Source organism: Salvelinus namaycush, chromosome 40 (genome assembly GCF_016432855.1).
Source record: "Salvelinus namaycush isolate Seneca chromosome 40, SaNama_1.0, whole genome shotgun sequence".
Taxonomy (NCBI): Eukaryota; Metazoa; Chordata; class Actinopteri; order Salmoniformes; family Salmonidae; genus Salvelinus; species Salvelinus namaycush.
In genome coordinates this window covers 17,290,551-17,307,693 of record NC_052346.1, presented here as the reverse complement: position 1 = coordinate 17,307,693, position 17,143 = coordinate 17,290,551, and the positions used below count along the sequence as shown (strand labels likewise).

Sequence of the window (17,143 nt, the reverse complement as noted above, 5' to 3'; positions counted from 1 at the left end):
CCCATAATAAGGCATACTGCAGCACCACCACCTGGCTGTTGGGTGAAGTGTAACTATTGTGCATTATGGGAAAATGTCTGAATATTGAATATAATAGGACAAAATATTATAATAGTAAGGCTAATAACACTGCAAGATTAATGGTTCTTTCATAATCTTCTTTCAAAAACAACAAACTCATGTTTTATTTTTGGTTTTATTACAAGCAGATGTACAATTAGTTGTTTGCCATTGATAGTTACAGAAAGGCTGGCAAAAATCCACATGTATCTACAGATATCAATCAGTTAAAAACTGTATAGAAAAAGACCCCAATACTGTACATGAATTACCTTTACTACATACAGTAATATATATATATATATATATATATATATATACACCTTAAAGAGTGTACAGAAGTATACATAGATGTAAATATAGTCAAAGTTATGAGTGATGTCATAACACTATGTGCCGATGCATTGTAAAAGAGAAATACACATTCTGTTAAACTGTAAAGGCTGGCTGTAAAGTTCAAGCCATACTAAGTCAGTAAAGTTATATATTAGAACAATAAACATCTACTATAGCTATTCATTTGGTCACACCTTATCCCATAGTCAATGGCTTTCAAAGTATCTTTAAAAACAAACCCATATTTCATGCGAGAAACATGTATTATTTCAGTGCAGGAGCACAGAAGAGACAATTGTACTTGGATTTCTTAGTATATTAATTGACAGAAAGCAGAATTGTAAAGCTATATCGTTTCATTTGCATGATGTCTCTCTTCCCCGTGACAGCTGCAAAGATGGTGGCTAAATTAAGATAGTTCACTCAGGCTGTTTACCGTTGAAAGAAATGGTATGTTACGGTCTACTTAACTGGGTGTGTCTCCCATAGACACCAATGAAATAGCAACAGCAACTCGGTCTGGTCTACTTAACTGGGTGTCTCCCATAGACACCAATGAAACAGCAACAGCAGCTCGGTCTGGTCTACTTAACTGGGTGTGTCTCCCATAGACACCAATGAAATAGCAACAGCAACTCGGTCTGGTCTACTTAACTGGGTGTGTCTCCCATAGACACCAATGAAACAGCAACAGCAACTCGGTCTGGTCTACGTAGTTCATTGACATTCATTGAACCAGAAAAAAAAACGAAAAAAGAAAAGCTGCGAGTGGGGTGTCTCGCTTCCTCTTCCGCCTTTGACAGTTACTCTCTAGCTGTTTTGGTTGTTAGAAAACGCAATATTAATTATCTAAATAAATACAAGTCAGTGAACAGGTCTCCTCTTCTGAATACAAAAGTAACAAAACAGGATTTTTCTAAGATATACAAAAATACCTAAATGAAAGAATTCTGATCAGAACAGGGTCGCTGCCTGAAAAACACTACATTCTTACTACGTGTCAGTATTTGGTGATCATTTCCGTTCTGGATCATGGAAACGTTCTGATGTACTGCGGTGGGTTGTCCAACATCATTCTAACAGCAACAAGCCAGCTCACAGTTGAACACGTGGGAGTTTTGTTCAATAGCATCCATCCTTGTTTGCTGATATGACTAAGATCCTAAAACACAGATATATGTCATAATGACAGGCTTTAAGGAGCAGGCTTCTTATACATTCAATATTCTGAAGCATAGTCAGCAACACCTACAGGACTAAAACAGTAAAATGCACATACTCTCTCTTTCTCCATCTTTCTGAGGGTTTGTCACTCACAAAACCAACATTTTCCTCCAAACCAACTGACTATTGAGTTGAGCTCTAGGCCTTTTCAAACAGGAAACCTAACAGAGACAAAATGATACACAGAATATCAAACAAAGAATCTCAATACAATCAATTCTAGACAATACCGTCAACTTATGATAGCGTAGTTTGCTTCAAGTTTTCAAGCTTTTATGGAATAGGTTTCGACTGGACGAGACATCAAAGCAATTAAGAGAGAGAGGCGTCATATTTCAGTTTGGAGAGTGTTGAACTGTCAGAGAAAGAGAAGTTATGCTTGTTTGATTCATAAACACACAGAGAAGCTCATTACATCCAGTGGTATGACAGAGGCAGAGCATGCAAACCAGTCAGCAACATTATAAACACCCTAAACGACTGTCTCAGTACCAGTCTCATTCATCCTCTAACTCATTAACAGATGACCACAGAAGTGCTGATAAAAACACTAGTTCTCACCATTTTTGGAGTCATCCACTTCCTTACAGCCGGTCACTCATCATTTAGTCATCCATTGTAATCATTCATTCATGAATCATTCACTAATTCATTCATTATTTGTAAACCTCGTCATAGCAATGTCCAGTGTTATAGTTCTGATTGTGGTGTAATGTTCAGTGTCTTTCCTTTTCATTGAAGATTCATAATACCACCTAATAACAGATGACCATCTTAAATATCATTGCTGCTTTCAATGAAACAGACATCTGCACGTGCACACACACACACACACACACACACACACACACACACACAAAACACACACACACACACACACACACACACACACACACACACACACACACACACACACACACACACACACACACACACACACACACACACACAAATACTGTGTATAACAACATCCTTATCCATATATATACTTTTGTTCCTCTTGGTTTGAACAGATCCCACAATGCACCAAAGGACCACAAGATCTACTGTCAAGCAGCTAAATGTGTCTAGAAAAACCTTGGTTTTGGTACAGTCCCCCCTCCATCTCCCTTTCTCGTTCTCTCTCTCCTTACACCCACCACACAGACTGTGTTCTTATGAGACGGATGGAGGGATGCATGACCGGATGAAGGAGTGAATGGATGAATGGATGAGAGGAGGAGTGGAGGATGAGAGGAGGCGGCAGTGAGGAGGAGGAGATGTAGTGAGGCTCGAGAGGACAGATCCACACGAGCATCACTTCAAAAGGAACAAGAGGAGAAACGGTAGAGGAAAAAAAAAACACATGAAGAAAGAGGAGAAATTGAAACATAAAAGCATCAGAGAAGATCTGAGGGAGGGAGAGAGCACATAGTGACAGATGAGATGTTAAGACCCCTGACAGACTCTTGTGAGAGAATTACTCTTATAACACTCTTATAACACCTTCATGAGGCGTGTGAGACTTCTATGGGTATGTTCTATATTATTTATGTCAAAGAACAGAGCAAAGCAGCTAAGCATAATGTCTACATTCTACATGTTGTATTTCTGTAACAGAGATCCACTGCTCTTTAAGGCTTCAGATCTGAATGTGAGAGATGTTAGATATCTACATGGACAACGTTAAAGCTCAGAAACAAAGTAGGTTCTCTCTCCTATCTAATACTGTCCAACAATCCTGGTGTGGTGTAAGGCAGAATTTCTCTTCCTCTGTCCCATCCAGTCTCAGTGTAAGGCAATAACCATTGAAAAAGTATTTTCTGAGCCTTTGGTTCCAGACTACTGTGTATTTCAAAGGAAACACTGTGTAGATGTTAAGGCGGAAAAGGATTCCCATGCATACTGGTTTCCCACTGTACTTCCTTAGCACTACGTGAGGCAGGATGCCTCAGCTTCCATGTCAGGAAATGGGACGGTTACAAGGGGGAATGGAGGTATAATCACATCACTCTACAGTAGACACAAGGACAGTCTATGACACGGGATACTACACACACAGAACTGTCTCTAGTCCAGTAGAGATAAACCCCTATCACGGCCTAGCCACTTACAACTGAACTGGAAGAGACTAGTGTCTTATGGCGTGTTCCTGGATAAGAGATATGCACAGAGGCAACACCAGTTTGTTCTATAAAAAGCAGGACAGAAAGAGAGAGGAAGAGAGAAAAAGACAAAAGAAAAACAGGAAAGTGTGGTCAGTTAAAGCACATGCAATACCTCTGAACATCTTCCATTCATACTGGGCATCCCTGCTTTATGACACTTCAAATGACATCATCACTGACAGACAGTTGACAGTCGGCAGGGAGATACGGGGGAGTGGCATCCTTTATGACAAACACTTCAAATGACATCATCACTGACAGACAGTTGACAGACAGATATGGGGGAGTGACACACACACACACACACACACAAACACACACACCCACAAACACACACCCACACCCACACAAACACACTGCAGGGTGGGTCTGAGGGGACCCACAGTAGACATTATTGGGTGGAGCCAAGGCCCTTTCCACCAATCCACAGCCACTGCTTGCCTGGAGTCAAGTCTGTTCAGTTCACTCAGCTCCTTGTGCTAACAACACAGCCCTAGGACTGTCGATCATGTGGATCGTCCTTCTGTGTGTATTTGGTGTTCGTTTGCTTTTTCAAAATGACATTGGTAACTGTACGCGTCTAGATTAGGTATCTATTGTCTAGAGGACAGATTGTTCCAGTGGTCAATTGCTCAACACTGAAATCTTGGTCTAGACTTCCAGTCTAAATCAGACTAAACTCCACTCTAGACTACACCGAGGTCTCAGGCCCTGCCCAATTTTGGACGTAGCCAGCCCCAGAGTGACGGGAGTTGCCGGCGAATCGGAGGAGTGGGGTGAAAGTGCAGTAGTCGGGCCCGCCCCTCCAGTGGGTGAACATGAGTTTTTTGGTGAAGGGTTCAGACCTTCTGGGAATGGGGTTCTGGTGGTCGGCCCTCCTGCGCGTGGGCGCGTGGAGAGATGCCAGCGGGGTGAACTCCGATAGCTGGCCGTTATACAGCTTGTCTGCATTCTGTAAGGGAGGGATGGAGAGATGGGAGGAGACAGAGGAAAGAGGGAGAGAACAGAGGAGTTATTACCTGGATCAAGGTAAGTGGTAGCCAATTCAGGTCCTCAAGGGAGTGGTGTGTGAAGGGTTTTGTTCCAGCCCAGCATTAACCTGATTCAACTATTTCAACTATTTCAACTTATCGTGGTCTTTAATTAACAAAACATTTTATTTAATCCAGTGAGTGTAAACTGGGTAGGAACAAAAGCCTGCATACGACACTCTGCTGTCTGCCAGAACCAGGATTGACCACATGGTGGACCCAGAAGACGACAAACCCCACCACAACCCCACCCCAAAACCACATCAACACAAACACACCAGACCCTGTTAGCAGAAGATGTCAGGGAGCAAAACATAAGCAAACTGAAGAAGTGAACGGTCGGTCAAAGCATGCAGCATGTCCTCAGAAAACATCAAGGTGAATACGGCTGTTCAGTCTCAGACAAACATGTCACTCTGCCGAGCTTATAACTGGATTCACTAAACATCAATCAAACCTATTGTGGATTGGTGAAAGCTAGATTCTAAACCTTGCTTTCACCTATCCAACCATACACAATTCAGTGCTGACTACCTCTAGGTGGAGGAACAAATTCAGGATGTATTCTAAATGTATAGGAACAGGGCCCAAGCCAGACCATATGGTGTTAGGCAGGGGAGGGAGATCCTAGCAGTATGAGCCTTCTGCTTAACTCAGTTGGGACTTTGGGATAGATTGAGAATTCGTCTGGTCAGGACAGGAGTCTAACCTCACAGGCTAAACAGACGGACTACATTGTTTAATTAAGGAGAGGTCTGGCCCAGAGACTTAGTACACTACAGGGGAGCCACGCATCTCCTGACATCCTACTCATTTAGCTGATGCTGATTGTGTTACCTTGAGCTCGTTACTAAACACAGGCTGCAGTACCTTCTGTAAACACTGGAGGGGGTAAGTGCTCTACTTTAAAATAGTACTTGTTCCGCTGTCACAAAACAATTGCTATGGCACTGATGATAAACGTATTCAGCATTCAAAAAGAGAATGACACCTATTTGATATGGTTAACTAGTTGTGATAGCTTTACCAGGAAACATATTTAATTCATTAGGGTAATGAACAACTCTTAGACTGATGGCATAATGCTTAAAACTTCATCTGGGACTAGACAGCCTGTCAGTGTTCCACACATACACATGTACACACACACACACCCTGTGTTAGTGCACCAGTTCATCTAAGGAAACCCTGACGGGAGGAAAACCTGTAAAAATGAATATGTGTGTGTGTGTGTGTGTGTGTGTGTGTGTGTGTGTGTGTGTGTGTGTGTGTGTGTGTGTGTGTGTGTGTGTGTGTGTGTGTGTGTGTGTGTGTGTGTGTGTGTGTGTGTGTGTGTGTATGTTTCCATACCATAAAGTCACAGTGTTCTGGTGAAGACAAAACAAAGCAAATCCAACTGTCAGAGACCAACCAACCCCCCAGCCCTTCACCCCACTCTTCACCCAGCCCTTCACCCAGCCCTTCACCCAGCCCTTCACCCCACTCTTCACCCAGCCCTTCACCCCACTCTTCACCCAGCCCTTCACCCCACTCTTCACCCGCACTCTTCACCGCACTCAGAGTCGGTCCCTCCTGTCTTTACCGTGGTGAGGCTAGGCCTCTGAGGTGGACAGGGCAACCCCCCCATCTAGCAGGGAGTCCCGGCTGTAGGTCATAACTCCATCAAAGTTTCTATCAGCCCTCATTCGCTGTGGACAGCAAGATACACACGCTCAACACACATAGATCTAAACACACACACACACACACACACACACACACACACACACACACACACACACACACACACACACACACACACACACACACACACACACACTCAACATAGATAGATCTGCACAAACACACACACACCAAGACTGACACTTGCCATTTTGAAGGGGCTTCAAATATCTGTTTCATGTCAGATACGTTGTTTCTGTATTTATGAATGAGCATTCTAACCAATGATCTTTCAAGGTACACTTAATGCACGGCACGGACATGCAAGTCAACAGGCACCTGTAAGCATTCACCACTACATGTCCATGCAGAGACACAGAGGGAGGAGAGGGCATGCGGATAGGTTGAGAGAGGGTCACCTGACCTCCTAGTCAGGTGGTTGTGTTAGAAACTGAGTCTGCTTGAAGTCTGGGAGAGCATAAAGATGGTGGACTGCTCAGAGGTAAGACATGGCCGCTTTGTCTGCCGTTCCCAAGGAGACAGAGCCAGGTCAGAGGGGTCAGAGGGTAGAGGTTAAAGGTCACACAGGCCAGTAGAGAGGGCAGGCAGGGACAGAGGAGAGGAGAGAAGGGTTAAAAGGAACACTTTGTATCTTAAAAAACACTTGATGTTCACCATCAATCACTATTTCAGGAAGAGGAAAGAGGAGGGTGTTGGAAGCTCTTCCGGGTCATGGCGAGGTGAACTGAGGTCAGTAGGGAGAGGTCAGAGGAATCACTGCATACAGTAGAGACAAATGGCTCATTCAGTAGTGAGAGAAATGCCAGACAGACAGACAGACAACTCTCAGCCTTTCAGAATGGGTAACAGGATATACAGTGTTTCCCTCCAGATGAGTTGTTTAAGAAGATGTGAACACTACACACTGTTTCAACAGCTCACTTACTTGAAGAAGAGCTGGAATATATCCACAGGCAGCATACAGCTAAAGTCACGGTGATACATATATATATATATGATATACCGTATATACACAATGCACATTTAATCCTCTGATTTTAAACATACAACCAAGAGTGTGTATGCATAATGTGTGTGTGTGTGTGTGTGTGTGTGTGCCCACCTGGATGCGTTCTGTGGTGGTGGGCCACAGGGCCCTACAGACGACCTTCTTGACCACGTCAGGCAGCAAACTGATGACGATGAGCAGGATGATGCTGAGCCAGGCCGGACCGCTGGACAACATCTGAATAAACACATAGTACATCCTCTGGTAGTTCAGGAAGGGCCTGAGAGAGGAGAGAGGATCTAGTTATTATACATCTAGAACCTCTCAATGAACACATAGTACAACCTCTGGTAGGGACACAGAGAGGACAGGATCTATTTTGTCTATATCTATGTTTATAACATCTGCATAAACACATAGTACAACCTCTGGTAGGGAGACAGAGAAGACAAGATCTATTTCACCTATATCTATGTTTATAACATCTGCATAAACACATAGTACAACCTCTGGTAGGGAGACCGAGAAGACAATATATATTTCACCTATATCTATGTTTATAACATCTGCATAAACACATAGTACAACCTCTGGTAACAAGGAGAACAGAAAAAAATTGGATATACTAATACATACCAAATGATGCCTCCCCATAGCAGAGAGAAGATGACGAAGAAAAGCAGCGAGCCCCAGATGACAAAGTGGTTGATCCACGTCCAGTAGTGTGTGTCCAGGGCGAGCTGTGAGATGGAGAGAGACAGTGAGACAGAAAGAGACACAGAGACAAAGAGAGAGAGAGAGAGACAGAAAGAGAGAGAGAAAGAGAGAGGGAGGGACAGAAAAAGAGAGAGAGAGAGAGAGAGACCATCGACTGGTAATTAAATCAAAGCAGTAGAACTCACTCTAATATCGAGTCCCTTTAACATCTAGCATAAAGTAGTGATGAGTAGGATGTTACTGTAAAGTAGTGCCTTAGAGGTAGTGATGAGTAGGATGTTACTGTAAAGTAGTGCCTTAGAGGTAGTGATGAGTAGGATGTTACTGTAAAGTAGTGCCTTAGAGTAGGATATTACTGTAAAGTAGTGCCTTAGAGGTGGTGATGGGTAGGATGTTACTGTAAAGTAGTGCCTTAGAGGTAGTGATGAGTAGCATGTTACTGTAAAGTAGTGCCTTAGAGGTAGTGATGAGTAGGATGTTACTGTAAAGTAGTGCCTTAGAGGTGGTGATGAGTAGGATGTTACTGTAAAGTAGTGCCTTAGAGGTAGTGATGAGTAGCATGTTACTGTAAAGTAGTGCCTTCGAGGTAGTGATGGGTAGGATGTTGCTGTAAAGTAGTGCCTTAGCGGTGGTGATGGGTAGGATGTTACTGTACCTTTAACGTGACTGTGAACACCAACACAGTGAAGACCAGAGTCCCAAACGTCCAGTTACCAAACATCTGTGGAGAGGAAGGTATTACAGAGAGAAATCACACATACTATTAGACATGCAGCCTTTTCAGAGGATAGTATGCTACTGTAATTACAGTCAGCCTGGACTAACTCATTTCCTTTGCATTACTACATATGTTTGAGGCTATGTTAAGCTTTTTAAATGAGCAATTATCCAGGATTAATCAATACAAAAATTGATACAGTTTAGTTGTATTTTCCAGAGATGTTTTTTTCATTCAGTAATATGAAGTCAAACCAGTGCAGAGATGGAAAATGGATATTAAACTATTTTCAAGCTGCTTTTATTAAAACAACAACAATATGTGCACTATTTCTCTTAATTCTGTAATTAAAGTACAGAATAACCTGAAATGACCTAAATGTGTCTATAAAATAAATATTTTTACAAATAAAACATGTTCTGTACGTTCAAATAGCTTGTGATGTTGATGGAATGCTAATACCCAAACCAACGGTGATGAGGGTCAACAACATGAAGATACCTACCAACACATAAACCCACCTGCTTTCCTCAAGGGGGCTTAAAGGGACAATTCACCCCAATGTATGAATACACCTGACAAACTTTGACTGAGGGAGAACTATCCTTTTAACAGTCAAAATGAGCTGCTTCTTTAAAACTACTGCAAGGGCCAATGAAATGCAGTGATAGAAGAGAACCTTGAAAAACAGACTCCTTCTGTCTGTGTTGTTTTAACTTCCTGTTTTCTTCCTTTCCCTTTTTCTGCCAAATATACCACCAAGACAATAAGTTAGAGATAGAAGTCTAGTCAGCGCCACAGACGGCCATTTTGTTTCAAATTGCATAATTATGAAATATCCAGCCTATATGTCCTATACAACAATATCTGCCAAATGTACTTGGCCATTAATTTCCTTTGTCACATACTGTAGTCTATAGTGTATGGGTGGAACAGTGTGAACCCTAAGCTCCAATATACCGCTGCCTGAGCCAGTCTTACAGTCCTCAGCCTTGCGTTCTGACAGGAGAGGACATCTTAGAGTAGGGGTAGCCAATCCTGGTCCTGGAGGGTCGCGGCGTGTACAGGCTTTTGTTCCAGCCCAGCTCTAACACACCAGATCAATTGTGTTATAGATCAATACCATTCCTTGATTATCTACAACAGGTTTGTTAAAGCTGGGCGGAAACAAAACCCTGACCTAAAAACTCAATATGAACCGTTCTCTACCACCATCCATGGTAGATGTCTACTAGCAGAAACCGCTGTTGTACTGGACAGACAAACAACATGAGGAAGTCTGGACTACGGCAACTACACAATGAGACAAGAGTGGAGTTGGAGTATGGGTTTACTATTCCTACACTGATATACCTACAGCTCATTGGCCTATACAGGCACTAGGGGTTGGATATGAGGTTGGATATGAGGGGATACCTATTGGATGAGGTGATGATGGGCGGTTTGGTTACGCAATGTGACGGGCAGTGGAGGAGGAGGGGGCGGGGAAACAGTCCAACTAAAACTAAACCAGGGTGACAGACAGATCGGGACAGGCTTACCATCTGTGTGTTGGTTGTCATTAGCTGAGGAGAGGACGAGAAGCATAAAGAACAAGCAACATAAAGGTAAGAGGAGAAGAAGAGGAGGAGGAAGAGGAAGAAAATAAAGGAAAGAACTGGAAGCCAGAAAACTAAAACATCTGATATTCAAAGGAAATAAAGCAAAAACAGGCAAATCAAAGCAATCCAAAAGGTTAAAGTGATATAAATGAAGAAATATAAAAGGATAAACGGCACAGAGAAAGATGTCCGCAGACTCAACATGCTCTCCTTTCATAGATATGAATGGGAGATCCGGTCATGGTTTTATGCAAAGGATCACAGGTGAATCTGCAGGCCAGGAGATCTTATGTCATCCATCTACCTAAAATCACCACACCTTCCACAGACGACAGCTGTTCTGACTGAAGTTCTAGAATGTTGTTCACTAACATGAATTCAATGTCAAATGAACTCAAAGGTCCATGTTGAATTGTGGGTAAAAGCTGGGTCAAAACTTGATGAAAAGTATGTACATTGATGAGAATTACGTACGTCGATCCAACCTGTGTGTGACCAGTGAACTCACTCATAACCCACAGTCACAATCAGCCACTCCACATCACATTCACTGGACACTCCTTCACAGCAGGGAAATAAACACTTGACATGGGCTTGGAGAAGTGCAGTATGATCAGACGATCATTACATACATCACACCAACATATACTCTTTAACGCATTACACCAGTAGCCACGGCGACGGTGTCTTTACCTGTCCGTTGCTGGTGAAGGTGCTGTTGTTGAACAGGAAGTAAGAACCAAAGAAGAAGACGACGGCGTCGAACAACCCCAGGAAGGTCCAGTAGATGAAAATGGGCCAACGCAGGAGAGAGTTCTTAGCTATGTCCCTGTAGAGAGGAAACATTACGGTACACATTATATACAGTAAATATAGGAGGGAGTTCTGAGCTATGTCCCTGTAGAGAGGAAACATTACGGTACACATTATATACAGTAAATATAGGAGGGAGTTCTGAGCTATGTCCCTGTAGAGAGGAAACATTACGGTACACATTATATACAGTAAATATAGGAGGGAGTTCTTAACTATGTCCCTGTAGAGAGGAAACATTACGGTACACATTATATACAGTAAATATAGGAGGGAGTTCTTAACTATGTCCCTGTAGAGAGGAAACATTACGGTACACATTATATACAGTAAATATAGGAGGGAGTTCTGAGCTATGTCCCTGTAGAGAGGAAACATTACAGTACACATTATATACAGTAAATATAGGAGGGAGTTCTTAACTATGTCCCTGTAGAGAGGAAACATTACGGTACACATTATATACAGTAAATATAGGAGGGAGTTCTGAGCTATGTCCCTGTAGAGAGGAAACATTACAGTACACATTATATACAGTAAATATAGGAGAGAGTTCTTAGCTATGTCCCTGTAGAGAGGAAACATTACAGTACACATTATATACAGTAAATATAGGAGGGAGGTCTGAGCTATGTCCCTGTAGAGAGGAAACATTACAGTACACATTATATACAGTAAATATAGGAGGGAGGTCTGAGCTATGTCCCTGTAGAGAGGAAACATTACAGTACACATTATATACAGTAAATATAGGAGGGAGGTCTGAGCTATGTCCCTGTAGAGAGGAAACATTACAGTACACATTATATACAGTAAATATAGGAGGGAGTTCTTAGCTATGTCCCTGTAGAGAGGAAACATTACAGTACACATTATATACAGTAAATATAGGAGGGAGGTCTGAGCTATGTCCCTGTAGAGAAGAGACAAGAGATCCATGGTATCTGATAACCAGACACCTGAGCATAATGCTTGCATTACATTAGTCTATATACTATGCATTTTTGGATTTAACTAGATGGTTATGTTTTTCCATTCATCTGTAGATTCCTTTCAATTCATACTAATGTCTGACACATTTAGATTTTGGGGTGAATTGTCCCTTTAACCAGAAGAATTCCAAGCTAACAGCAATCCCACTTTCTATTAGTCTCCAGAACTAAAACAGCATTCCTCCACCACAACCGTGAGCAAGGCAGCATTGATTTAACAGTTAGCTGACAAATCCAGGCATGGAGGAATGACCTGACGCCAGTCAGATGCCTTTCTGCCTGCTGCCTTGTTGGTCTACATTTTACACACAATTACCCATAGGTAGCTAGCAGGAAAATGAAGTATTGATTGTCACCAGGCAGAGAGAGGAAAAGCAAACAAAAACATCAAGCATTTACTGGCAACACCACTGAACAATGTGAGCTTTACACTGTATATATGGATTCACAAACAAGTGTGTCTACGTGATTCTATTATTATCTTGTAACATCCTGAGAATGTGAATTCGGCTGTTGTTTAGTAACAGAGTTCGTATGAGGAGAGAGATGGCAGTCACAGTTTGCCAAGAGCTGATAGGATTTTACAGTTATCTGCTCAGTATGATCTGAGGAAACGTTGTGGAAGAGATCAACTGAGGAACATTCCCAATGTGAGATTTTCTAACAGTCTACAGAAATGTATCACATCACACTATTGCATGCTGGGACAGGCAGTTTGTGGGTAGCACCTACACTATATATACAAAAGTATGTGGACACAACTTCAAATTAATGGATTCAGCTATTTCAGCCACACCCATTGCTGACAGGTGTACACTACCGTTCAAAAGTTTGGGGTCAATTATAAATGTCTTGTTTTTGAAAGAAAATCACATTTTTGTCCATTAAAATAACGTGCCATTGGAACACAGGAGTGATGGTTGCTGATAATGGGCCTCTGTACACCTATGTAGATATTCCATAAAAAATCAGCCGTTTCCAGCTACAATAGTCATTTACAACATTAACAATGTTTACACTGTATTTCTGATCAATTTGATGTTATTTTAATGGACAATTTTTTTTGCTTTCTTTCAAAACAAGGACATTTCTAAGTGACCCCAAACTTTTGAACGGTAGTGTATATAATCAAGCACACAGCCATGCAAACTCCATAGACAAACATTGGCAGTAGAATGGACTTTCAATGTGGCACCGTCAAAGGATGTCACCTTTCCAACAAGTCAGTTAGTCAAATTTCTGCACTGCTAGACCTGCCCCGGTCAACTGTAAGTGCTGTTATTGTGAAGTGGAAACGTCTAGGAGCAACAACGGCTCAGCCACGAAGTAGTAGTCCACACAAGCTCACAGAACGAAACTGCCGAGTGCTGAAGCGCGTAGCACATAAAAATAGTCTGTCCTCGGTTGCAACACTAACTACCGAGTTCCAAACTGCCTCTGGAAGCAACATAAGCACATGAACTGTTCGTCGGAAGCTTCATGAAATGGGTTTCCATGGCCGAGCAGACGCACACAAGCCTAAGATCACCGATTGATGGTAGCTGAAGGATGGGATTAAAAACAAACAAAATAGTACCAACTGTAAAGTTTAGTGGAGGAATAATGGTCTGGGGCTGTTGTTCATTGTTTGGGCTAGGCCCCTTATTTCCAGTGAAGGGAGATCTTAACGCTACAGCATACAATGACATTCTAGATGATTCTGTGCTTCCACCTTTGTGGCAACAGTTTGGGGAAGGCCCTTTCCTGTTTCAGCATGACAATGCCCCCGTGCACAAATCGAGGCTCAAGCAGAAATGGTTTGTCGAGATCGGTGTGGAAGAACTTGACTGGCCTGAACAGAGCCCTGACCTCAACCCCATCAAACACTTTTGGGATGAATTGGAACGCCAACTGTAAGCCAGCTTAATCGCCCAACATCAGTGCCCGACCTCACAAATGCTCTTCTTGCTGAAAGGAAGCAAGTCCCTGTAGCAATGTTCCAACATCTAGTGGAAAGTCTTCCCAGTAGAGTGGAGGCTGTTATAGCAGCAAAGAGGGGGGACCAACTCCTTATTAATGCCAATGATTTTGGAGTGAGATGTTCGACGAGCAGGTGTCCATATACTTTGGTCATGTAGTATACCTGTAGAGGGAGGGGTCTTTCTTGAGGATGTCCATGTTGATGTGCTGCTCGATGAGGCTGAAGAGCAGGATGGGTAGAGAGGTAAAGCTGATATTGTACAGTGTCAGATAGGCTGTGTCATACAGCGGCTGGGGAGAGACAGGATGGTAGAGAACAACCAAGATCAGTCATTTAAAACAATATTTATATCTTACTCATTTGTCATGCATTCTTAACCAGAGAAAAACAATTCAAACTTCTCCACCAAGTCATGGTTTAAAGTACTACAATTTTGGGCCATCTTTTATGTACCTGTTGGGAGAAGCCACAGAAGAACTGGTAGAGGAACTGAGGGAAGATGAAGGCGACATTCTGAGGAAAAACAAAATAATGTTTAAAATGCTTAATCATCAGTAGTCTTATGTTACTTTTAGTGAGAAAACACTCACTTTGTAGAAGAAGTACTGGACAAGCTCTGAGATGCGGACGTAGTAGTAGTGTCCGTGAACCAGCAGCATCTTCTTCAGGTGTTTGAACTTCGGGATGGCGTAGTCGCTGTTCCGCGCTGCCTGGCGACCCTCTTTACCCATGATGCCTTAGGGGAGGACATGACTGAGCACTTTTACCATTTGTTATGCGAGTAATATACATTAATAAAAATATATAAAACTATATTCAAATATATATATAAAATCAACCAATCTAAATCCTATTCAAATAACTTTATTGAAAAGAGGTTCATTTACAGTGGAAACAGGGTAATACTAACCGATGCCCACATGAGCCTCCAGGATCATGCTAACATCATTAGCCCCGTCTCCAATGGCTAGCGTGATGGGGTGTTCTGGAGACGATTTGATCAGCTTCACAATCTGGCAACACAACGTTTCAGGATCAGTGAGATAACCGTTTTTTAAAATCTGTAATTCATCAAAGATGATATGTCTAATACAGACAATCTTTGTAAAGAGAGTTAGAGCTAAACCTACAGACATTGTTATATGAACCTAACCACTGTATATTAACGTGACAGAGAGGATACATGTAGCAGTAAGACTTCCTACGTGAATTTCACTCCATATTACATCACAGCCCATATTCCTCTGCCTCCTATCACAGTGGAGGAGAACTAGAGGGAAGGGTGGTATTGTGCAGTAAGAGATAGTGACGGTCATATCAGACAGAGCTCAATAGAACTCCTCAGTGAGAGATAGTGACAGTCATATCAGACAGAGCTCAATAGAACTCCTCAGTGAGAGATAGTGACAGTCATATCAGACAGAGCTCAATAGAACTCCTCAGTGAGAGATAGTGACAGTCATATCAGACAGAACTCAATAGAACTCCTCAGTAAGAGATAGTGACAGTCAAATCAGACAGAGATCAATAGAACTCCTCAGTGAGAGATAGTGACAGTCATATCAGACATAACTCAATAGAACTCCTCAGTGAGAGATAGTGACAGTCAAATCAGACAGAGATCAATAGAACTCCTCAGTGAGAGATAGTGACAGTCATATCAGACAGAGCTCAATAAAACTCCTCAGTAAGAGATAGTGAGTCATATCAGACAAAGCTCAATAGAACTCCTCATCAGTAAGAGATAGTGACAGTCATATCAGACAGAGCTCAATAGAACTCCTCAGTAAGAGATAGTGAGTCATATCAGACAAAGCTCAATAGAACTCCTCATCAATAAGAGATAGTGACAGTCATATCAGACAGAGCTCAATAGAACTCCTCAGTAAGAGATAGTGAGTCATATCAGACAAAGCTCAATAGAACTCCTCATCAATAAGAGATAGTGACAGTCATATCAGACAGAGCTCAATAGAACTCCTCAGTAAGAGATAGTGAGTCATATCAGACAAAGCTCAATAGAACTCCTCAGTATGAGATAGTGACAGCCATGTCAGACAGAGCTGAATATAATATACTGTAACTCCTCAGTACCAAATAACGTATGCTATGACAGGTGGGGTCTAATGTGAGAGAAAGAGAGAGAGAAGAGAGGGAGACAGAAAGGTAATGGGTGGAAGAGAAATAGAGTAGAGAGAGAGCGAGAGAGGGAGAGAGCGAGAGAGGGAGAGAGGGAGAGAGCGAGAGAGGGAGAGAGGGGCAACAGTCTGGAGTGGCACTAATTGGTGACCGGAGACCAGAGGTGGGGGAGGGAGGGAGGTAGTGGAGTTCAGTAGAGAGGTAAAACATCAACCAGCTCAACACTCCATCAGACCGTGTCAGTGCTTCCTTCACTTAACCTAGCCATGACGGATCACATGACACCAAAGTCATGTTAGTCAGAAACAGGTGTGGAAACGTGTCGTTTGAAATAACTCGGCCTGTTAGGCTACCTGTGCTTTCTGGAGGGGCGCCATGCGGCAGCAGAGCACAGCGCTGCAGTTCCTACAGATCTCCAGGAAGATCTCCTTGTAGTTCCCCTGACTGGAGTCCTCCTGACTGGGCTTCAGCACCGCAGACAGGGTGGCCCCGTCGATGATCAGACCGTAGTCCACACAGTCAGCAGACAGACTGGACACACACACAGAGATACACACGTTAACACACAGTCTTTAACTAACCTTGTGGGGACACACAATTTATAACCATTCAAAATCCTATTCTCCCTAACTCCTAACCCTAAACCTAACTCTAACCCTAACCCCAAAACCTAGCCTTAACCCTTAACCTAAACCTAACCCTAAACCTAATTCTAACCCTAATTCTACCTTAAC

General features: G+C 42.5%; 1 protein-coding gene across 1 annotated transcript in view; it reads right to left on the bottom strand.

The window, feature by feature from the left end:
* Positions 1-197: 197 nt before the first annotated feature.
* Positions 198-17,143, bottom strand: part of LOC120033274 (probable phospholipid-transporting ATPase IH) — a 31,946-nt gene continuing 15,000 nt past the window's right edge. Inside the window, exons 19-28 of the mRNA XM_038979548.1 lie at positions 16,763-16,940; positions 15,181-15,283; positions 14,861-15,006; positions 14,724-14,783; positions 14,433-14,560; positions 11,199-11,334; positions 8,842-8,907; positions 8,106-8,209; positions 7,584-7,749; positions 198-4,719 (exon numbers count right to left, since the gene is read on the bottom strand). Of these exons, the coding sequence (XP_038835476.1) occupies positions 4,459-4,719; positions 7,584-7,749; positions 8,106-8,209; positions 8,842-8,907; positions 11,199-11,334; positions 14,433-14,560; positions 14,724-14,783; positions 14,861-15,006; positions 15,181-15,283; positions 16,763-16,940 (1,348 nt within the window). The 3' untranslated portion in view covers positions 198-4,458. The remainder of the gene's footprint in view (positions 4,720-7,583; positions 7,750-8,105; positions 8,210-8,841; positions 8,908-11,198; positions 11,335-14,432; positions 14,561-14,723; positions 14,784-14,860; positions 15,007-15,180; positions 15,284-16,762; positions 16,941-17,143) is intronic.